Raw genomic sequence first — 24461 nt, forward strand, 5'->3', positions numbered from 1 at the left:
GGCTTTTCTGCCTGGATTTTGGTGCACTGACTTGCATTTTTGATAGATCTAATTCGTAGACTTCGCACACGCTCCTCTACATTTGGTGTCGGTTTTAGAACTATCATCAGTGGTTTATCTCAAAGTGTTACCAGTGTCTGTGGTGCAAACGCAAGATTGTGCTTCAACGCAAAAAATGCTATTAACACATAAATTACATTTAAATTAAATGGAATAATACATTTAAAACAAGGTCTTTACCAGTGAGACTAAATAAAAGTATGCTTTATAAATACATTATTCCAAAATGTTAAGATCAAATAATGTGCGAATATGCGAATAAAACAAAGATGCAAAGTGTTTCATTCATCCAATAATAATAAAAAATAAAATAAAAAATTAGGGTAATGATTCAAATCTATTTTTTTTTATTTGAGACAATGAAAAATAAATAACTATTGTCTCAAGCTAAAAAATATAGATGTGAATCATTACCTTAATTATAATTTTTTTATTGGATGAATGAAACTTTTTTTCAGTGTGCTACAGCAGGTGATTTTAAAATCAAATTCATTTTATATAATTTTAAGGTAAAATAATCATCCTATACAGAACTGATGTTTACTTCTGGCTTTTCAAACGTGTATTCTACTTGACAAATAAAAGAAAAAAAAAACCTTTCCGTTTTGTCACAGTTTAGTCTGTTTCATTTCTCATCCAACATGTGAAAAGTTGAGCTGAACATCGCTTCAATGTCTCTGCTTGTGCAGGACGTGGAGATGTACAGTACGCTCACGCAGGAAAGGGGCTCTTATTTTGTACGCCAGTACACCAGGCTGGTCACTTCCTTCTATCTGTGCCTCAGACATGTAGCTTTGCACTTCCAGTACTGATCGGCTGCCCGTGTCCTGCGCACAGATTTCGAAATACTTCCACACAAATGGCATAGCGAATGATTACAATGTAGTATGTGCAGGCGGGCGCACCTCCAGAAAAATCTGCCGAAAAAAGACCAAAAACTGTCTGGTTCCGATTTATGGGCGGTCAACAGTTGCATCCCTAATATTAAATCCATAATATCCACAGCAGTTATCACTATTATTTATTTAATATTAATCTTTTATTATTAATAATTTACTTATTCAATAATTATTTTATTTAATACAATAAAGAAAAGTAACAATCTGGGGGTGGGTGTAGAATATGCTTAATTGTCTCAAAATTATATAATGATGATAATAATGATAATTATATTAATAATAATAATTATTATAAACATTTAAATATACATAATTTTAATTAAGCAGAATGTATGTGTTGTCTTTGGAATAAAATAACCAGGATTTTGTGATATTCATCCACGCTGTCAATTAAATGGTTTGATCGGTCATTCAGATTTTTTATGAACTTTCTCTCTTTTTCTCTCTTTTTCTCTCTTTTGTGTGAGCAGTCGGCTCTTAATCAAAACGTAGCAGTCCAGATGTGTGTTATGATTACAATGGTGTCTGTTCTACATAAATGCATCTATCAGTCAATCTCTGTGTATTCTGCTGCCTCTGATTGATTGACAGCTTGAATGTTTTGATTGATTGACGGATGTTTCATTCTTCAGCAGTCTAAGTCTGTGAGTCAAGCTGTCAGTCAAACTCGCTGTAATGGCTTGTTAGAGGAGCATTGCGTAATGCTCTAAATGTTGCCAGGACCAGAGCAGATCAATACGAGCCTCCACCCACTACACCACACCGCAGGCTTTTCTACTACCTGCCGGAGAACAGTTGCCGGGCATCATTTCTGACAATTCAAATTGCAGTTCCTTCCCAGTTCAATGGTGAAGTGTTTTGTTTCTGCACTTCTAGTGTCACCAACTGGAATTGCACACTAAATGTTTCCCAAATGTTACGCTGTTCTTCCAACAGTTAGTTCCACTCTTCATGCCACTCGTTGAGCTGATGTTGCTATGTCGGACTGCTCAAACAAACAGCTAAAAATGTTGAAAGTAGGGCTGCAACTAACGATTATTTTGATAATCGATTAATCTGTCGATTATTTTTACGATTAATCGATTAATCGGTTTATGTACTTATATTTTAGTTTTTTCCATTTTTTCCCCAAGTAAATTATTAATAAAGGGTCTTCATCATTCAGCATAGATTTTTAAGAGATTTTAACCATTTTGCATTGTCATATCCTCATCAAAAATATACCTGGAGTTGTTTTATTATGTTAGTAATCCTTTGTAGAACTCTTCTGCAATCAAAACACTGACCCATACTCTAGCAAAATTCACAAGGAGATTTCAAATATTGTTTTCACCATGGCAGTCCTTAGAGCTCCTAAAGTAGTTTAACATCCCAAACAAAGCTTGAGGAATCTTTCAGAAAATATTTTCACGAAGTATAAGGATAAAACAGAATAAAATTGCAGTGCATTGTATTTAATTATTTACTGGGGAAAAGCTTTATAGCTTATGCTGTGAAATTGTAAACAATCCTTCGAAAAAAAGTGCCAATGGCATGAAACCTGAATGGAACTCACAATTTATAGTAAAATCCATCAGAAGGTTGTCCAGAAAAAAAAAATTGGCACACACAAAAAACCTGCTGTGTGAAAAAGAGCAGTGAATACTTAGAAAAGAAGTGCATTTTAAATATACTCAAACATTTACCTCTCTCATTCAGTCATAATTAGGCTGCAAGTCTGAATTATGAACTGGTAAACGACAAACTGATCACATAACATGTTTGTAAAGCTTTAAATGTTAACTGTTAAAAAGCAATGTTATCAGCTTTTACGACTAAACATTTGCAAACAACCTTGTACTGGAGAATCTGCACAAATAAAATTCTTAAGGGCCGTTCACATATCGCACCTAAAAACGCGTGGAAAACGCTAGTCGCGCCGCTTTCTCCTTCTTTCCAAAGCGCTCGGGTAGAAGCGCCCCTTAGGCGTCTGCCTTTGCTAAGCAACCATGACGTGCTCTCTCCATGACGTGCCCTCTCCATGAAGACCCGGAAATTTCAGCAAAGGATAAATGGATGCGGTGTGGACGCGCCTGGAAAAACGGGCGCATCGCACCGCGTGCGTGTCGCGACCGCGTCGCTTCCATTATGAGAGTGCATACTGCGCGCCTACATAGGAAATAACGAACTTGAGCACGCAAAAGACACGATATGTGAACGGCCCCTTAAACAGTTAAGTAGTGCAGAGTTTACAGGTTACTCTTCATTTTGAAGGCTCAAAGTAAAGTACTCCCACTTCCCGCTGAATGCTGCAGAGACGCTGTTCGGGAAGCACGTGACATAAAACGAGGCCAGCTATTGGCTATTCGCTACTTCACCTGCTGTACTGGCTGAGTAAAACCTCCGGTGGCTCATTACTGCCACACTTTGGTCACCGCAGATTTGAAATATGCACGAAATGAGCCGCTTATGGCAAATAAAATTTATTTAGCGACGAATCGATTACTAAATTAGTTGACAACTATTTTAATAATCGATTTTAATCGATTAAATCGATTCGTTGTTTCAGCTCTAGTTGAAAGCCCCACAGTGTTTAGATTTTAGTGGGAACTCAATCTGCGCCTTACTTAAAGTTGTCTTTGCATATTAGAGTCAACACAAAACAGCAATCGCATCTCATTTTACATCTGCATTTTTTAGTTAAACAGGATATTTAATGAGAAAAATGTAATAATTCCAGAGTGCAGCATTAGTTTTAACATTGAAAGAAAGTGAGCTAAGCTGGAACTAGCAAAACCTTTAATATTTGACAATTTTATGATAAAAAATGATAAAAAACTGACCACAACATCCAGTGATGGAAATTTTTTTATTTCTTTCTAATTTATTTTATTTTATAAATTATATATATATATATATATATATATATATATATATATATATATATATATATATATATATATATATATATATATATATTAATAAATGCTGTTTTATTTATTTTTTTATATATTCATAAAATAATCCTGAAAAAGTGTGCCTGGTTCCAAAAAAAAACAAAAAAAACATGAAGCAGCACAACGATTTCCAACCCTGAAAATACATTGGAATATTAGATTGATTTCTGAAGGATCATGTGACACTGAAGAAGGGAGGAATGATGCTGAATTCAGCTTTAATCACAGAAGTAAATTATATTTTAAAGTATATTAAAATATAAACTGTTATTTTAAATTGCAATAATATATCAGAAAATAACAGGGTTTCCCCATGAACACAAAATAAGATATTTTAAAGAATGTTCAATGGATGGTAGCTAATGACTTACATAGTATGAAAAAAGTAATTGGCTACTGTTAACTGTCTGGTTAGCAACTTTCCTCAAAATATCTTTTATGTTCAGCAGAAACAAGAAACTACAAATTTGGAATAAGTGGAGGATGAGTAAACAATTTAATAATTAAAATTTTGGGGTGAACTAACCCTTTAATTTTACCATGAGAAGACACCTTTTACTTTTAAAGTAAGCTGCTGGAATGGACTGATTGGTTCTGGCCAGGCTCCTGTCGTGTGCTCCTCCACACATTACATGGACCGTAACGAGATGAGAGCAGGATATTAGATGGACTAATAGCAGAAGACTAGGTCTTTTACGGGAAGCAGCATTGCCGTTACTGCATAGATTGACCGAGAGAAAGCAATCGTGCTGTAAGGTTACCCGCAGATTGAGATTCGCAGACCATGTGCTTCCCCACAAGCGTGTTTTCAAACTGCTGAGGTCCAGACTGACTTTTGATTTCTGGCTGAGTGGACAATGTTTTAACCCAATTCATTTGCCTCTGTCTTGTTCTTGAAGAGCAATAGCTACACACACTGTAAATGGAAGGGATGCATTTTACTGGATTGTGAGTTATGTATGTGTCTTTTGTCGTGTCTAGACTGTATGCCATTTGAGCAGGATGGCTTCGCTCTTATTTTACACTTTCTAAAAAAGAGGGCATTTTTCTGTTGAAGCACATGAGCCTGCAATATCTCTGTGATCGCAATTCAGGATGCAGATCTTTAAAGATGAGCCCCGTCAGTGGAGAATTAAAAGATAATTGTGAAAACCATGATGTTTTCTAGAAAAAAAGTGTGTGTATATGTATAGAAAGCATGCAATACATTACTTTGTTTTATAGTTTCAGGTACTTTATATTTATCCAAAAACACAGATATGAATAAAAAATTTTGTGTCTGTATATCTATATCTATATCTATATCTATCTATATCTATATATATATATATATATATATATATATATATATACACACACACACACACACACACAAAACCTCGTTATATAGTTTTTCATATGTACATTTTTATATAAAAAATATATAAAAATTATCATTATTTTGATACATTTGATAGAAAGATAGATAGATATAAATAGTTATAAATGTAGAGTTATAGATAGATAGATAGATAGATAGATAGATAGATAGATAGATTAGATACATTAGATAGATATAATCATTATTTTGATAAAACATGACAGTAAAATACAAAGGGCCTCTGTTTGTTTGCAAGCTTTAGCAATTCTGTTCGGTGCCATTAAGATCTTGAAAAATGTGCAGAACAAAGCTGTTCTCGGATATGGTTCTTATCTCACAAATTAATCAGCATATTTCCGCACGAGACTTCTGACAGCTTCTATACTGCAAACGAATGGACACTTGGACGAACTCCAATAGAAATGCCATCCATTCATTTAGCTCTTATTCAAGAATCCAGAGCTAAATGAGCTTTATTTCCACACATTTCTGAAGAGGCTCACAAAGTCCCTGCCCCTTGCATGCTTGTTTATTCAATATTTTGCCTAATTTGATTATGCTTCCAGGCAGCACAGAATCAGATCCCTTTAACACGCTGTATACTTATCCACAGCGTAGGATCAGTAAAAGTCTGTCCCACCAACCTGAGCACTTTACCAACATCACAATACCGAGCAAAAGACCTCCCTTCATCTCTGCGCTTTTCATGGCACCATGACCATCATTTGCTCCTCTTAATATGAGAGCATTATTTTCCTGCTTTTAAAAACCTCCAAGCATCTGTGTACTTACGGCCTGTATTATTCATGCTCATACATCGCTCTACCTCACCAGCATCATTTCTGACAGCAGAGAGTGAGCGAGAGAGGATCTGAGCATCTCTGAAGCCTCTGGTCAGAGCCAGTGAGGTTATGCAGCCCGGCCAGGACGGGGTCCGCAGGGGCCTGGAGCTCTTGAGTGGAGACACCAGCGGGCTAATGGAGCAGCACACCCACTCCTTCAGCTACCAGAGTGATCCTGAGGGACTGACGAAATATGAATGAGGTCTTCCTCGCAGTGTGAGAGAACAAAAGACTGAAGAAGGCTGAGTTTGACCAGACCTGGTCGGAACCAGCAAGTGATATGATAAAGCAGAACTTGACAGTGATTATGGGACAGAAATGAATGGGGGTGGAAATTAGTGATATTTGGCCTTTTTTAATTATGGGCATTGGCTGCAAGTCTTTTGTTTGGCAGATGTGTTGGTAACTTTTATTTTGACTGCATATATAGCAGTTCTGTTTGGTGCCATGTGATAAAGCAAACTTAATTATGGAACAGAAATTAATGGTGGTAAGAAAAATTAAAAAAAGTTTTATTGATGTGTTGGGAAAAAAATATTATTGCGTTTGCTTTTTTGTTATTTTAATCAAATGTCAAATGCAATAATATTTTTTCATCTACTGTCAGCATTCAGCAAATATGCGTTTTTTTTATTATTGGAGTTTTTGAATACCTAATAAAAATAAACATTTATTTTCCTTTATAAAGTTGCCATCAAAATTAATCAGATTTTACAGATTTATTATCTTGTTCAAATATATATATTTTCATATTTATAAATTTTCTAATTAGTTATTTGTAAATTCAGAAAATGTTGTATATAATATACTTTTAATTTCAGCAAATGCTATGTATGTTTTTTTACTATTTCTAAATGATCTTTAATGTGATATATCAGCCAACAGCCACCCTGCTTTCATCCATTAAAAAAATATTTCAATAAATAAAATATAAAATAAATAAATAAACATTTAAATTGCTAGTAAACATGCTATTAAAAATCAAAATAAGAAAGCTAGCACTCTAAAATATTTACTCAAATTCTGTTCTACCCATAGTTAATTACTACCCATTGAGTATCGGTTGATTCTGATCTACAGAAGATTTTAGATTGAAAGATTCTCTTGGATGCGCTAGCAGCATTTCATCCTGCAAGTTACCAAAACAGGTCTGTTGGGAGCTACCTTTCCTCTCTAACAAATTCCCATTGGGATACTTTAGAATTTGACTAGTTTGAGCAGTGCTTGTACACGTATAATTTTTTTATGTTTGCCTGAGTAAATGTGCTTTGTTTTTGCATCTGCGTGAATCATGTGGAGCTGTTTGGGTTTAGAGTGTTTAGTTCTGGACCTGTTGGGAGTATGTGGTTTGTGGGACGTTTCTTCAGTCCATGCTGTTGATCAGCGCTCAATCTGCTCTTTGGGCATGCTCATTTGTTGATCCTGTCTCTCTCTTTGTGTGTTTTAACACACTACCTTATACAAAAACTTGGATGTATATATCTAAAGTATATATCATATGATCATAAGGGTGTTATTTCAGCTCAACTCCAAACAGAATTGCAACAGTAATTGCTCTTTTCTAAGCATTTCTGCAATTTCCATTGGTTGACAGAATCATGGACAGAAGGATTCTGACTTACATTGTGCTGAAATATAGTTTATATATTTTGATCTGTTTTCTCCTGCAGAATTTTTTTTTCTTCATAATTTTAATGTCTTTGCAATGAAATTAGGGATGCAAGATTTGGGGAAAAAATTTATTGTGATTTTTTTTTTTTTTTTTTTTAAATGGGTAATCAATCAATCAATAATAATAACAATAATGATTATTCAATAACAATAATGATTGTTAATATTATTACTGCTACATTAAAATATAAAAAATACTAAATCACTAATCACTAATACGTATTTAATGGAATATAAGAACTTTATCTTACATTTATTTAACTATGAAATTACTACATTTTATTTTATTTACATATATTTATAATACATTTATAATAAATCACATTAAGCCATATTTTGTGTTTTTGGTTTTGTTTTGGTGTAAATAAATATTTTGCAGCCCTATGGTAAATTATGCTAATGTGTCCAGATTCGAGTCTGCTAATGCACATGGAGAAATGGGCTTTTTCTTTGACTTGTGATTTGTCAGATGAGGTTCGCTGGCTTGATTTTGCTCATATTTTATTCTGTGCTCTCAGCCGTTTGTATCATACTTCAGCTCTGAATGGGCTTAAGCAAATGTCTCAGGCATGACACATTACCATCGTTACACCAATAATTCTTTTCAGGTTTGAAGGGAGCACTATTAACGCTGGCGTAAGAAACGGATGGAGACTGTGGCCTCACGTGTTTGATTGTAATGAAACGCTCTTATATCTGTCTCTTTCTGCTCTGTGAGTTTGCAGCTGGACAGTTTCACACACACCAAGGCAGGATTATAAATAGCGTAAATCAATAATAAATGACACCGTATTTCCCATATTTGGAGTTGGGCTTCAGTGCCCTAAGGGGAATGGATGAAAATATCATTCTTGCAGTCTTTCTCGCTCTCTCTCTCTCTCTGTATTTCAGGTCTGTCGTTTCCCCTGAGTACAGCGAGGCTTCTTGTTTATACTGTAGCATCCATCTTTTATTTATTTTCCTCATCTGTTTGGCTGGCTGCAGATTTCTCCATTCAGAGCTGATCATTAGAGCAACTGCATTATTTACCATTCCGGTCTGCATCGCTGAAAGGAGGAGAGAAATGGTGAGAGAGAGGGTTTCCTATATCCATAAGCCCATTTTAGCACATTAAAGTGGCACAGAGGAGTGAGTGACATTATCTCAAACAGAGATCGACAGATGTTATTTTTTTATGACCGATAATGATTGGTTTAATTTTTGAGAGCTCAATGACCCATGTGCAATACCCTGATTTTATTTTATTTTGATTTTTGTCACATTGATCACTAAGCAACCATTGGACTATAATGCGTATATACATTTATAATAATAAGAATAATAATTATGATGTTTTATGTATTTATATTTTTATGATAATTTACAATATCTATAATTTATTATTTCCTCAAAAGTATTTGTTTATACATTTATATTTCGGTAACAAAAACTAAAGTAATATAAAAGTAAATAATTTACAAATATTTGTTGTTTCTGCTTTTTGACACAGTGTTTGCTAAAAAATCATTATACTATGATACAAAAGAAAAAAAAGTTTATTATTATAAATATTATTATTGTTATTGTAAGTTATTTAATAATAAATCCAAAAACAATAACAATTTTTTATTGTTGTAATTATTTGTACTGCATATTTGTGTTTTGCACAATGTGTGAGATCAAAAAGCAAAAGTAATGATAATATTTTTGTTTGGAAGTTAATTTAAGATTATATTATATTACCTTACATTACATTATATTAGAAATTCTGTCATTTCTTCCTAAAATGTGGTAAATAGGGCTGTAAGATTTGGGAGACTAATGTTAGTTTTGTGTTTTTCTAATAACATTTTGCCCAATTTGAACAATTTTGATAGTATTGTGCAATTATCAACATGTCAATAACAATAATGATGATAATGATAACAACAGTAATAATATATACCGTATTTTCCGGACTATAAGTCACACTTTATTACATAGTTTGTCTGGTCCTGCGACTTATAGTCAGGTGCGACTTATTTATCAAAATTAATTTGACATGAACCGAGAGAAAACATTATGCGAGAGGGCGCTCTATGTTGCTCAGAGCTCCTGTAGCCTACGCTGAGCAGCATATAGCGCCCTCTCGTGGCTGTAGACGGTAAAGTTTTCTCTTGTTTCTTGGTTCTTAATAAATGCGACTTATAGTCCAGTGCGACTTATGTTTTTTTCCTCGTTGTAACCTATTTTTGGACTGATGCTACGTATACTTAGGTGCGACTTATAGAGAAAAATACGGTATTTATTTATTTTAATCGTTAATGTTTTTTATTAGACTATTTTTAAGTTTCTTTTAATTCTTACGGTGTAGTGGAAATCCAGCAACATTTCCGCCCACCTCCACACATCCTGGTAAATTTTCCCAATCTTCCGCTAACTTTTAAATGCTTTCTGTTTCTGCCCTGTTTATCAGAGCAGATCTGTTGTTCAAACTAAAATAATCCAGGCAGGATGAAGGAGTTTGTATCCGGGAGCTTTCCGAGCCATCATGGGCTGTAAAGCTGTCATGGAAAAGGTCCTTCCCACTCACTACTTCATGATTCTGCTTTGCATGAGCTCTGCCTCTGGCCGAGGCCCATGTGTATGAAGCCCAGGTGTTTATTCAATGGCTACTTTTGTTGTTGATCAAAGTAGCAGGCTGACATCACAGTTAAAACTCTTGACTCTCACTCGTTCCCACGTCAGCTTTTCACACAGGCTATTTTCGTCCACTGCTGTGTTTACGTGCCCGTTATCTCTCGAATCAGTTTGTAGCAGAGATGTGTTTGCGTCATGGCTTCTCATGTTCTGATCATTCAGGTCCAACTAGATTTTGACATCTCCTGAAGAAAATCTGAGTTATGGTTGCCTTTTGCTGAACTCACCAGTTTTGTTACCTGGTAGTTGCTTTGCTGTTACTCAGTTGTTTATTAGCACATTGCCATGCAGTTGCTTTTAGCCTTTTTCCTAATTTTACTATAGAGGTTGCATAAATGTAATTCAATATTTGGTCCAAAATGGGTACATTTTTTACAAGCAAAAAATAAGCAAGTTGCGGTTCAGTAAGTGAGTCTGATTCATCATTGCTTTTTAATTAATTCACTTAATATACCCAGTTCATTCATTCATTCAGTAATTGCACTACACTGGTCATACTGTACATTTTGATTCACTAAAAAGAATCATTGTCTCTGGAATCACTGGTTAAACTGTATGGTTTATAGTTTGTTTGGTTAAAAAAAAAATCAGTTTTTCAGAATCATTCCCAGATAGGTTCGTACAATTTTATTGTATTGACTTTTGTGTGTATTTATTTATTTATTCTCCCCCTTGCATTGGTTGGACTACATTTACATTTACATTTACATTTATTAATTTAGCTGACGCTTTTATCCAAAGCGACTTACAATTGCTATATATGCCAGAGGTCGCACGCCTCTGGAGCAACTAGGGGTTAAGTGTCTTGCTCAGGGACACATTGGTGTCTCACAGTGGATTCGAACCCGGGTCTCTCACACCAAAGGCATGTGTCTTATCCACTGCGCCAACACCACCCCTAGTACTACATGCAATAGGCTCTTTTTTTTTGGTTATGCTTTTTTAATCAGATTGCACTGACTGGATTGCATGTTTTTGATTCATTAAGAAGAATCGTTCTCTTTAGAATCAAATGGCACTGGTTGGCCTTTATTTGTTTTGTTCAACAAAAAAAGAATCACTTCTTAAGGATCATTCTGTCTCGATTCAAATTAGACTGTTTGGACAGTACGTTTTTGTTACCTAAAAAGAATCAGTTCATACGAATCAGTTTTTATATATATATATATATATATATATATATATATATATATATATATATATATATATATATATATATATATATATATATATATATATATATATTTATTTATATATTTATATTTATATTTATTTATTTTTTATATCAAACTTCATTGGTTAGGCTGTTTGTTTTTGTTCTGCTAAAAACTATCACTTCTTAAGAGTCATTCTTTCTGGAATCAGTCTAGACTGGTTGGGCTTAATATCTTCATTTCCCTAAAAATAATCATCTTATATTTTCTGCATATGAGCAGAAGTAGAATTAATAAACCATCAAAAATAACTATTTTGTGATTTGTACCGTTACTGTGCCTTAAGCTATACTGGCAATCCCTAATTTATACTACACCCACCCTTGCGCTAAAGTACTCTGACTAATCAAAAAAAGAGGGAATGTTGATGACATGACATGTTTTGTGATGTGTAAAAGATTTATCTTGGTGCGTGTTTGTTTATGTGAGTTGGGATTGTGTTCTCTCCCTATTTTGGGCTGAGCTGAGTTTTAATGCTCCAGGCTCTTTGTAAAGGATCCAGCAGCACTTCGTTTGGGTGTTGGCCGTGTGGTATTGTTTGCTTGGCGTTGCTGTATGAAAGGGATCTGTAGGATAAATATTTCAGCACTCTTTCTCTCCCTGTCTCTTGGTCTTTCTGTACCCGTATCTGTACACACTGCGTATTGATTAACATTGAGCCCAAGTAAATGTGCCATTGATTTTCTGCTTTAAGCGCCAAGCTTTACCAACGTGACCTGTCAGGCAGGCTATCCCTTGAAGATGGACCTGCTCTTCACTTCTTTCCAACCTTTTCGAAACACACAGTCTTCCAAAAAAATTGCATGTTCATGGATGGGGCGTGTGCGGTGTCACATGATGGAGTCTGCCGGTCAAAATCACAATGACGCTCCATCCATCACGCCTCTAATGTTCTCAAATGTGATTTTTCTGAAGCACCTCGCTCTCCAGCATTCTTAATACCTTCAATTATTCAAAGACGAAAGAGCTAATCATTCCTGGTGTTTTTTCTTCCCAAAAATGTCGACCTAAGGCCTTCCAGATTAATTAGGTGGCAAACCAACTAGGATACTGATGCCAAATATGTCATTACGTTGTTATATTAGCTCTCTACATGTTTGTTTTTGTCATGGTTATAGCGATTGCGAAATAAATAGCTTAAGGTTTGCAGTGTTATGGGATTTCCCTGAACAATGTGCTGGAGAAGATCAATGGCTACACAGTGTTTGAGCTCATGATCATCAAGATATTTCTGTCCGATGAGTCAATCGATCAATAAAATGAAAGGCTCGAGAGGAACTGCAAATGAGCTCTGGATAAAGCCCGCTGGGAATGGGAACGTTAAATGAGTAGACAGATGAGATGTGTTCACATTGCTTTTTCACATTCCTATTCTCATTAATAGTATGGATATTTCACTCAACAATGAAACTTGCGTTCAGATGAACATATGGAGCACAACAGTAGAATTTAGAAAGTAAAAATCAATAACGATTCAATAGCATAGCAATAGCAATAACGTATAAACAGACCGATTTTTTTTGTTGTGAATTGTTGTGAATTTCTTACTGCTGTCAAACGATTAATTGCATCCGAGATAAACGTTTTTCGTTTACATAATATATGTGTTTGTGTTGTAGGGCTGCACGATAAATCACATACGATATTTAATGCACATCTTGTTAGTAAAGCCGGTTCTGTAATCGGCGGTAAATCTCCATCACCTGCGCACTTTCACATGAAGCAACAGTAACTACTCAGAGCTGTTGTTCACCGACAAGCTGCGCAAAAACACGGTCATATTTTGCGCAGCTTGTCAGTGGGATATATTCTAAAACGTACACGTGTCTATATATTTTTTTTAAATTACAGCATTATTTCTGATTCCCTCATGTTTTCCACAATGCATTATGTGTTGAGTAGTTCATTTAATCAATTTACTTTTTTACCCCAGATCAAACCCTTTTTGCTTTGAGCCACGTGTAATGTTGTGATTTCAACTCAGAGCATGCTGGTTTTTTTAGAGCTATTTATTTCAGAAAATGAATGGGAAAAATACTTCCCGAACTGAAGCTGCTAAAAAAGTGGGTGGTCACTGTTGTGCTCTATGTAAACAGCAGAGTAGTGTGCTAATGAGAGAGCGAGGGAGAGGGAGTCTTGGAGCTTCTGTGAATCTGCCCCGTGTTCCAGGAAACTACAGCAGTGCACATAAACACTCAGCATGCCTGCAACGGCTCTGTGATGTCACCAGCTGAGAGGAAGGGCGGGCGAGAGAGAGAGAGAGAGAGAGAGGGGAGGGGCAAAGGGTGACTGAGTGGGATACAGACACAGCCGGAGGGAAGAGAGTCAGTGAGAGCGAGACGGGGAATGTGAAAGACCGAGAGAGCCACACTCAGCACTGTTAGAGGTATTGTGTTTCCTGAGAGTTGTAACCCCTCCGGCTCACTGTCTGCTGTCTCCCTGCTCTGGACTTGAGGGGCTGATGGGTAAGCGTTGTTTCTGTACGGGCTGTTCTGAGTGAGGGAGGTTGAGTGGGTGGATGGACGGACGGGTGTGTAAAGACTATGGCTTTATTGCATGGTGCTGAGATACGCTAACACTCTGGCGTGGGTGTGTGTACATGCACGCTGCATCCTTGAACAAGTGATGAGAGCTTTTCAATGCACTTTATTGTCAGTCCTTCACTGTATTGTGTGTGTGTGTGTGTGTGTGTGTGTGTGTGAGGTGTTCCGCTTGGCTGTGTGTGTGGCGCAGGGTCTCTGTCCTGGACAGTCTGTCTGGTGAGGATTGAAAGTAGGGCTGGGCGGTGTGACGACGGATGTGTCGGCCGGTAGAGATCCTGCTGTACTGTTTAAACGACGGACTGTGTTATGCTTTTTACGCATGACATGGGGTAGAGAAACATGGATTATTGCTTAATGCAGAGCGGGACGTGTCCCGAACAAGTCAAGACGAGGAACTTGTTATTAAAAGGTGTTTGGCATCACAAAGCGCAGATTAGTTGTTTAGGGTTGCAGAGGAAAATCGTAACTTGTCGAATTAATAATATTAATAATAATTGAACTGATGAAATCACATGTGAATGTTTATTGGCTGTTTTACAACATCCCGTGGAACGTGGCTCAACCAATCAGAGCTAAGAGCCAAAACTGTTTTTTTTTTTTTTTTTTTTTTTTTTTACTTCTTAGATTAAAATATTCAGAAATATGAACTTTTTTTTTTAATTTTGTATTTTATTTGTCAGTATTTATTATCCTGTTTTGATGAATGTGCATTAACCAGTGTTGTTATTTTAACTGATACTAAAACTATTTTTGTTTTTTACAGAATAAATGTTAGATTAAAAATTTGAACGTATTTCACTCCGTAATTTACCAAAGAAAACATTTCTAATTTTATGTATAATTACTAAAATGGCTACAACTAAAATAAAAAATAAGTTACAACTAAATACAAATACTATAAAAATAAATAATAGTATAAAAATGACAAAAGCACATAACAAAATAAAAAATGAAAAATATCAAAATAAAAGCTATTTTGTAAAGAGATTTATAAATATTATAATTTTATATAAATAATACAACTAAAGCTAATAATATATGTGAAAAAAAAATTCAAAACAAAGAAATGCTTAAAAACTATAGAAATTATTACAAAATGCAAGTAAAAATGTCAAAAGAACAAAATTGCTAATACTTTAAAACAACAACAAAAAATAATAAAAATAAATACTGCAAAATAAAATATACAAGTTTTAAACATTAAGAAATAAGGAATTAAGAACATAAGGAATACCATATAAATGATGCAACATAGATAATAAAAATTACTTTTCTAGTGTATAAATAATACTACCATGGTCATATTGTATATTGTGAGATACTTTGAAGAAAGAGTTTTGTTATTGTAGTATCTTGCTATCCTTATTGTGTCATTGTATAAAAGTTGTCATGAATGTGTTTGCCAATGTGTGCACAGCCCTTCACACACACACACACACGCACACACACACACACACACACACACACACACACACTTAGTCATCCAGGGGCCCGCAGTGTCCTACCTCAGTGCCATTCACATTTGAATGGGCATTGCTCACCCCTACTCTCTCTCCTCAGCACTGTTTTCATTCATGTCGAGTAGGTCCGTCTCATTTTTCTTTACACTTTTCTGAAGTTTTAATGAGGAAAGAATTAATTCAAACTATTTACTGAGAGGTCTAACCTTCCATTAGACTCATGTAGACAGATTTCTGATCTAACTGACATGACCATTGACTAATGACAGGTTGTTTTGTTGTACGTGTCATTTAGGGGCAGGTTTTTTTCAGGTATTTGTTGATCTGATATTGCTGTTTTATTTGTTATTGTTATTATTTATTGTTATGTTGGTTCAGATTTTTCCTGTGTAGTCCTTTTTTATTCCAATTCAGATTGAATACAGACATATTGAGATAATGAATATCAACAAAGTGATGAAAGATGTTAGATATGTACTGTTTTGCTATTTCCACCTGCTCTAAGCAGGACATTCGTATTATCAGTGTCATGGACTGGAAACACAAGTTAATCCTAATCCAGCCGTGCCGAGTCAAGCCGCTGCTCTGCTAGGGGACCTGAGGATATAAATAGCTCCAGCTGCTGGTCGCTCCCACTATTGGAGGGAAATGCCTAGAGCATCTTGTTAGAGGTGGAGTCTAGATGAGGACGAGAGACCTTGACTTGCAGTGAGTGAGAGAGAGAGCGAGATCTGATAAAAGCTTTTGCCTGTATTTCTTATGAAGGGCTTGTTGCTTCCTGATATAGCTTATCAGTTGTGCTATCTGCCAACAACTTAATCAGAACTTCAGTTTGTAGAAGTTTCATTATTAATTGTATTTTTTTTTTTTATGGTATTTGAAATATGTATCTTACAAACACATTTTTTGATGATTAAATTTAATGTAGCAGTTTAATACTTGAATATTGTTTTATAATTTAAAATATGCTTATAGAATATTATAATATTTCTGTTATTAAATACATGAATTCTTAAAATGCAATTTATAATTTGCACCCCATCTACCTAAATGTGTTTTTGTTTGTGCAAATAATTTGTGGTCCAGCCTCACCAACAAATAAGTGAATATATTTTTTTTATTATTATTATTTTTAATGAATCCTTGCAAATCGTCTTTCCTAATAATGTGCTAGTTTGCATGTTTAATGATGAATGCGGCTAAAGTTTTTTTGGCTTGGAAGAAAGGGGTGGAGTGAGCAGAGCTCATTAGCATTTAAAGAGGAATGCAAGAAAACAGCTTGTTTTGAAAAGAGCTGTTTCTGGCAAGGTAAAAGGAGTGTTGTTTTACACTACCATTGAGAGATTTTGACCAAAGTTTTATACTTTGTATTAAGACCCTAAAGAATTGTATCAACTTGTGTAAAATGATCATCTGATGACCCCTTTAATTGCAGGGACTCCATTAAAGATTTTTGTATAATGTTAATGTATTATTAAACTGTTCAAATTCAAATCAAATTGAATCAGTTATTCATAAACAAGAATATAAGAGATTTATTAATATTAATGTGCAAACTTTTTGTTGAAGATTGTATCAGAGATGCTATTAAAATATCTGCTTCATGATCAAAATGAACTATTCAGTGCATCATTAAAAATCCCACTCTTTTTACATCAAGCTTTCCAGGAACTGCCACTGACCTCTCCATAATGAGGGTGAATGTTTGGTCAGGACTCATTGTATAATGGCACATTAGCATGTTTGGGTTGAGCTTATGGACACGGTGGTCCATTGAATGGAGTAATTGGCGATGGCGTCTATACATTATCCTCCGTTTACTGTAAACATGTCATTTCTGATTAGCGTTAGGGTCTTTGAGCAGCTATTCTCAAAAATAGGACAGCTCTGAAAGATTGCGTGTCTATACATACAGCTTGGTCTCTGTTTGTTTTGTCTTGCTAATGGCTGGATAGGCAATGGCGTCATTGGCGTGAGATTCACGGGATACGCCTCGATGACAGCGGCCGACACGCATCTCTTTAAGCTGTGATTACAGCACACTCCTGGCGTGAGAGGCTGTAATTGTGCATTCATCGCAAGCCTCCAAGTAAAGCATGGCTGCCGGTGACCAGTGGTTTTCACTGCACTTGAATTAATGGAATAAATTTCAAGGCTTGCTGTGAAGCGCAGGCGCAGGCTTTTTAGATAGCACTCAGGGCTCGGGTTTGGGAACATTGATGGTTTATTTTTTTTTTGGCATCGTCTTCCAGTATTTGACTGGATGACAAGATAATTGTCCTATAGATGATAGCATGAGCTGGGGGAAGATAAGAGCATCGATTGATTTCGCTAGTGCTCTAGTCTTATGAGGATTAAACATGTTGCAGTGAAGCTTAATGGGAGCTGCATCCTGTTGGATGAATTTTGATTTTCTAAACGCACACACACTTGTAATTCACTTTCTCTTTGCCTTTCAAGGCCAGATGTGTGGTTGGTGCCAAGTGCGGATGGCTGTATGGAAGAGCTGAGTGTGTAGGCCTTTTTATTAAGTGGCTGTTTAGACTAAAAGAGACTTTTTTAAGAACGCTTCTCTAGCTGCCGGCGTCTGGCTTTTAGCCTGCACAGCCGAGCTTACGTTCAGGAGTCGTTAGAGACACCCGGTTGTTAAACACACACGCCGATGTCACGGCAACCCCACTGATGTCATAATGACCTCATAAACGACTTTGTGTCTCAGTTATTTAAAGGCTGTAGGGTGGAGTGGGGATGGAAAACTGAACGGGCCTGAAAGACCCCATCACTCTTTAATGTTTAAAACCAGAGATCAAAGAAAATGAAATCACTGTATTTTATATGAAGATAATCTGACTTCTGTTAGCCACTCACGTGCGAGATGCTTTAAAAGACGCGAGCACAACAGTCACGTCCACATAGCGCCGACTACTCATGCAGTAGAAATGTTTTAAGGGGAAAGTACTTAATAGGATTAAAAATAAATAACTGACAAGGGAAAATTACGCCAGTTAGGGTTTCTCAATTTTGGTTTCGATTTCTTTTCGATTGATTGTCTAGCCCTAGTTATTTTATTAGAAAAGATTTCAGTTTTTACTAAATGCTGTTCTTTTTAACCTTTTATTCATTAAGTCTTAAGTGTACATTTTTCAAATTTGAGATGTATACATCATCTGAAAGCTGAATAAATAAGCTTTCCATTGATTTATGGTTTGTAAGGATAGGAGATATTTGGCCGAGATACTGTAAAACTATTTGAAAATCTGAAATCTGAGGGTGCAAAAAAATCTAAAGACTGAGTAAATCACCTTTAAATTTGTACAAATGATTCTTATTACTAATCAAAACTTAAGTTTTTATATATTTACAGTAGGACATGTACAAAATATCTTCATGGAACATATCTTTACACAATATCCTAATGATTTTTGGCATAAAGTAAAAATTTATCATTTTGACCCATGCCTTTTATTTTTGGCTATTGCTATAAATTTGCCCCAGCGACTTAAGACTGCATTTCAGCGCAAGGCACATGATAATCAGGACCAAAACAGATGTTTTTTAGCAGGTCCGAGCTGTAATGGTGCAGCTCTATTCTGGAAAAAGGGGCAGGGAGCAGCAGCTCATTTCTATTTAAAGAGACAGGCACGAAAAACAGTGTTTGATATAATGATCTGTGGGGTATTTTGAGCTGAAACTTCTGAGAGGGGCATCATTTGTCTCCTTTAAGTTTATTAACTTCGAGTTTAGTAAGTAATTTCAATTTAAGCTTTAACATTTTAGTGGTAGTGGTGCTTTAAAGGAGAATGTCGAGACAAGGCATTCCAACAGTATCCTCTTGGACTGCAAATATGCATAAAATTATCAAAGACCTATTGTTTCTTTGAGGTAGTTCAAGTTTCTTGACATTCAAACTACAGTCTTTTACATTTCTGGAATAGTGCAAACACGGATGTGCTGGAGTCTCTCAGGTTAACAGCTCAAAGCATGAGACGGTGGCAACACCTGTCATGCACTTGCATGAATGGAAAGCCAATCACAACATTTCATTGATCAGCTATTGCACGACAGTAACCTGCCAACACACGGGAATATTGACGAGCGCTCCTGTGTAATTCCTGCGAAGCCCCAGGGGAAACTGGAAAAACAAGTGACTCATGCCATTTGTAGTCAATGTTTATGGACAAGATGGCTTACCCTGGGCTATTTATAGCAGCTTCTGTTTAGAATGAGTAAATTCTCCTTTCGTAATCCTCCCTTTCATTCTATCTTTCTCCTTTCTGTTTCCTCTTTTCTGCCAGTGACTGTTTACATGCATATGGAAATGTATTTGTCATATAAAGATGCTATCCAGCTTGCTGTAATGCAATTAAGACAATATTCCGGTTTCTAGAATTAATCATTTTGAAATGGATGCATCTTGTGTGGCATGTTCGGTAATTTTATCTGTGCATGTCCTGTTGTGTAATGGCCACCTCTTTTTCTTTCCTCATTCTTAAGTTAATTCACATCTTATAGTGTGTTCTGGACACTCGTCTGTGATCATCAGTGTGGCTTGTCTCTAAATGGGACAGAACAAATGCTCCTCTATTCATCTGAGCGTGGCCTGTGGAAAACCGGGGCTCCTCTGACGTAATCAGCACGCAGCTCTGATGCTTCCCCAATACTTCATTAAGCTCCACATCCCAGCAGAGGGTCAGAGGGTCATTCAGGGACAGTGTTCTGCAGAGGGAGGCAATGGGCTAAGCCGCACTGTGCTTCTCAGGAAAGCTAATCATCCAATCTCATGGCAGCAACTCAATGGGAAATGGAGGCATCTAGATGTAGTGAAGACAACTTGACTATTTCAAAAACTGCTGATCTACTGGGATTTTCATGCATCTCTAGAGTTTGCAGAGAATGCTCCAAAAAAGAGAAAATATCCTGTGAGCGGAAGTTGTGTGGACGAAAATGCCTTGATGTCAGAGTTCAGAGGAGAATGGGCAGACTGGTTAGAGACGATAGAAAGGCAACAGTAACTCAAATAACCACTCATTACAACCAAGGTATGCATTATACCATCTCTGAACGCACAGCACATCAAACCCTAAAGCAGATGAACTTCAGCAGCAGAAGACCACACCAGGTGCCGCTCCTGTCAGCTAAGAACAGGAAACGGAGGCTACAATTCACACAGGCTCACCAAAATTGGACAATAGAAGTTTTGAGATTTACTATATCAAAATAAAAAAATCTAAATTAACATTACTTTTCATATTATACTAGTATTTTAACTATTTAACTATTTATAGATGAAATATGTTTTTAATAGCCTGTCAAGTTCTAAAACACGTCTCAAGACCCCTAAATTCTGCACTGTCTGACTGTTTTTGAATCTGCTGCACTCTACCTGTGTGTGTGTGTGTATATGTGTGTGTGTTTGAGCCTCTCCATAAGTTCTGTCTTGTTAAAGTGAGCATTAAAAAACTGGACGCTGTTGTTTTAGGCAGGACAGTTGGTGCAGTAGAGATGCCTGGACTTGCTCTCAGTAGAGTTGCACCTGCACCCATTTCCTGACTTAAATGTGATGTATTGCTGATGGATAGCAGTGCAGAGTGCTCACTGTCCCAGGATGCATCACTCCTCACAAGGTACATAGTGTAATGGTTGGCCGCCGCATTCATGGCCTTGGCGAATCAATCTCCATCATTTCAGACCGTAGAGCATGTGGGTGTGTATCCGTGTGCATGTTCGGCCAGCGCTCTGCAGGTCAGCAAATCCCCTTTTGCAGAAGTAGTGCTGCAGGGGTGATTATTTCTCTTTACGCTTATATTGCATCATTCTAATTGGGTAGAAATGCATATCCCCTACGTCTCCAGTGTGTATCCTAACTGTAACATGTAGTGCCCTGGCTGTCCTAACAGTCTTCCTAAGTGTGTGCCAAGAGTATATCCTCTGAGAGCACAGCAAATGCTATCTAATCTTCTCTGTTAGAAATAATTAGACTAGTAAACAAACTTTAGCACTGTATCTGGGCTTTACGCGCAGGGAAGGCTCATCCTGCCTCTGCACGCTCTCTGCTTAAATTGAGGTGGTGACGAAGTGGATCTTACAGTTCTCAGTTCAGTTGTGCAAAAATGAGAATTTAATTGAGTGAATTTGGTTTCCTTAATTTGAATGTAAGGAAGAATTAAAATTAACTGATTTTCAGAGATATTCAAATATGTAACTACTGTAACTAAAAAGCAAAGTTAATGGAGACAAACTTTGAATGTTTGCTTAAAAAAGTTTATAGGCTGGATAAATGGAAAGAAACATTGATAGACAGATGGATGGTTATATATTGTTGGTGGATGGATAAAAGTTTGGACGGATGGATTGATAAACTGATGGATAGATACTTTAGTTGGATGGAAAGACAGGATAGACAGACAGATGGATGGACGGATGGAAAGACAAATGGTTTAGACTGATGGATAGATATATACTGTAGGTGGATGGATGGATGGATGGAGAAACAACTGGATTGACAAACAAATGGATATATGCTGTAGATGAATGGGTGGATGGAAAGACAAATGGATAGATTTTGTGGATGGATACATGGAAAGACAAATAGATAAACATGGATACATACTGTAGGCAATTGGATAGTAGGATGGATAGAAAGACAAACAGATAGACAGACTAATGGAGAGACAAATGGATTGACAAATTAATGGATATAAATGATATATCATCGTTACAGGATAAACGTTGATTTATTTCACTAATTCCATTCAAAAAGTGAAACTTGTATATTATATTCATTCATTATACACAGACTGATATATTTCAAATGTCTATTTCTTTAAATTTTGATGTTTATAACTGACAACTAAGGAAAATCCCAAATTCAGTATCTCAGAAAATTAGAATATTGTGAAAAGGTTCAATATTGAAGACACCTGGTGCCACACTCTAATCAGCTAGTTAACTCAAAACACCTGCAAAGCCTTTAAATGGTCTCTCAGTTTAGTTCTGTAGGCTACACAATCATGGGGAAGATGTTTGATCAACTTTTTGATGATATTCTAATTATATGACCAGCACTTGTATACTGTAGATGGATGGCTGTATGGTGGACACACACACACAGTGAACACACAGCCGGAGCAGTGGGCAGCCATTTATGCTGCGGCACCCGGGGAGCAGTTGGGGGTTCGGTGCCTTGCTCAAGGGCACCTCAGTCGTGGTCTTGAGGGTGGAGAGAGCACTGTACATGCACTCTCCCCACCTACAATTCCTGCCGGCCCGAGACTTGAATCACAACCCTTGGATTGCGAGTCCGACTCTCTAACCATTAGGCCACGACTTCCCCAAACTGTGGGTAATTGGTTGGTTGGATATAGGGACAGATTGTTGGATGGATAGAAAGACAAACCGATATGCAGACTGATGGATAGATACTGTAGATAGGTAGATGGATATATATGACTGGATGAATGAATGGATGGTTGGATGGATGGGTGGATTGATTTAAAGACAAATGAATAGACACTGATTGATAGATACTCTGGATGGATACATGGGAAGACAAATGGATAGGCAGATTAATGATATGTTCTATGGATGGATGGATAGAAAGATAGACTGATGGATAGATTCTGTGGATGGATGGATGGAAAGAAAGGTAAATGGATAGATATGATGGATGGATGGATGGATGGATTGAGAGACAAATGGATAGACAATGATGGAATGGATACTGTGGGTGGATGCATAGAATGACAATTGGATAGATACGATGGATGGATGAATGGATGGATGGATGGATAGAAAGACAGACGGATAGATACTGTTGATGGATATATATTGAAGGTAGGTAAACCGATGAAGGGATGGATGGATGCATGGAAAGAAAAGGCAAATGGATAGATATGATGGAAGGATGGATGCATGGAAAGACAAATGGTTAGACAAACAAATGATGGATGGATAGACTGATGGATAGTTACAGTGGATGGATGGATAGAAAGACAGACTGAGATACTGTAGATAAGTAGATGGATGGAAGGATGGAAGGAAAGGCAAATAGGTAGATATGATGGATGGAGGGACAGACAAATGTACTATAAGCAGACAGACAGATTTTCCAAAACCGATTACCTGTGTCAAATTTCTTTGAATTGCAATTCAGTAAAATCCTCTTGTCATTACAGTTCAACTTCCTGTGGAAAATGCAGTTCAAAATCATACTCATAAATTGAAAGGGAGCCACATGTGCATCATTTGGGTTTGGGCCAGTGTTTGTTCCCTTCTGAACTCACATCTAAACTATTACATTTTCAGCAAACCAAAATTAGCCATTTTGAATGAAAGACATTTAAAAAGTATTTATTAATTGAATTAGAGTTTTCTGTTTGCTTGTGCACTGTTGTTTTCTTTGCCATTTTAATTACTGCCAATAGTTGTTTGGGTTTTTTTTGCCACTGGGCTTTGTTTGGACTGGGCGGTAAATTTCAAATATGTTTTGCCTGTCTCTTGACAGCAAAGACACAGATAAACAACGCTCTTATCACCACTTATTGATGCAAAGTAAATGTGGAGGAAGTAGTTCAGTAGTTGACTGCTTCCTGTCCAGCTGAGCGTGGACTGCAAAAGAGCATAGTGGTCAGTTTCAGGGGGCCGGGCATCAACGGACCCTTTGTGACCAAGGATTTGCGTCATCAATATGATTTTATGACATGATTGGGTCAGGATTAAAGAGTGGTTTTTTATTCCATTATATCAAATAGCCTTTGACGCTGGCCTTTGTGTGGCCTCGGGGCTTCCGCTGAGTGCTTTTGTTTCTTCTGTTGTGGGG

General features: G+C 36.5%; 1 protein-coding gene across 6 annotated transcripts in view; it reads left to right on the top strand.

Moving 5' to 3' along the window:
- The window catches only part of LOC113108296 (histone deacetylase 4-like), a 201100-nt gene that overhangs the window by 88436 nt on the left and 88203 nt on the right, over positions 1–24461 (top strand). Inside the window, exon 1 of one of the 6 annotated variants that reach the window (XM_026271249.1) lies at positions 13700–14105. The exons of the other annotated variants lie outside the window; for them this stretch is intronic. Coding sequence (XP_026127034.1) covers positions 14102–14105 — 4 coding nt within the window. The 5' untranslated portion in view covers positions 13700–14101. Of the gene's footprint in view, positions 1–13699; positions 14106–24461 lie in introns of those variants that run through there. 6 annotated transcript variants of the gene reach the window in all.

This window comes from Carassius auratus, chromosome 9 (assembly GCF_003368295.1).
Source record: "Carassius auratus strain Wakin chromosome 9, ASM336829v1, whole genome shotgun sequence".
Lineage (NCBI taxonomy): Eukaryota > Metazoa > Chordata > Actinopteri > Cypriniformes > Cyprinidae > Carassius > Carassius auratus.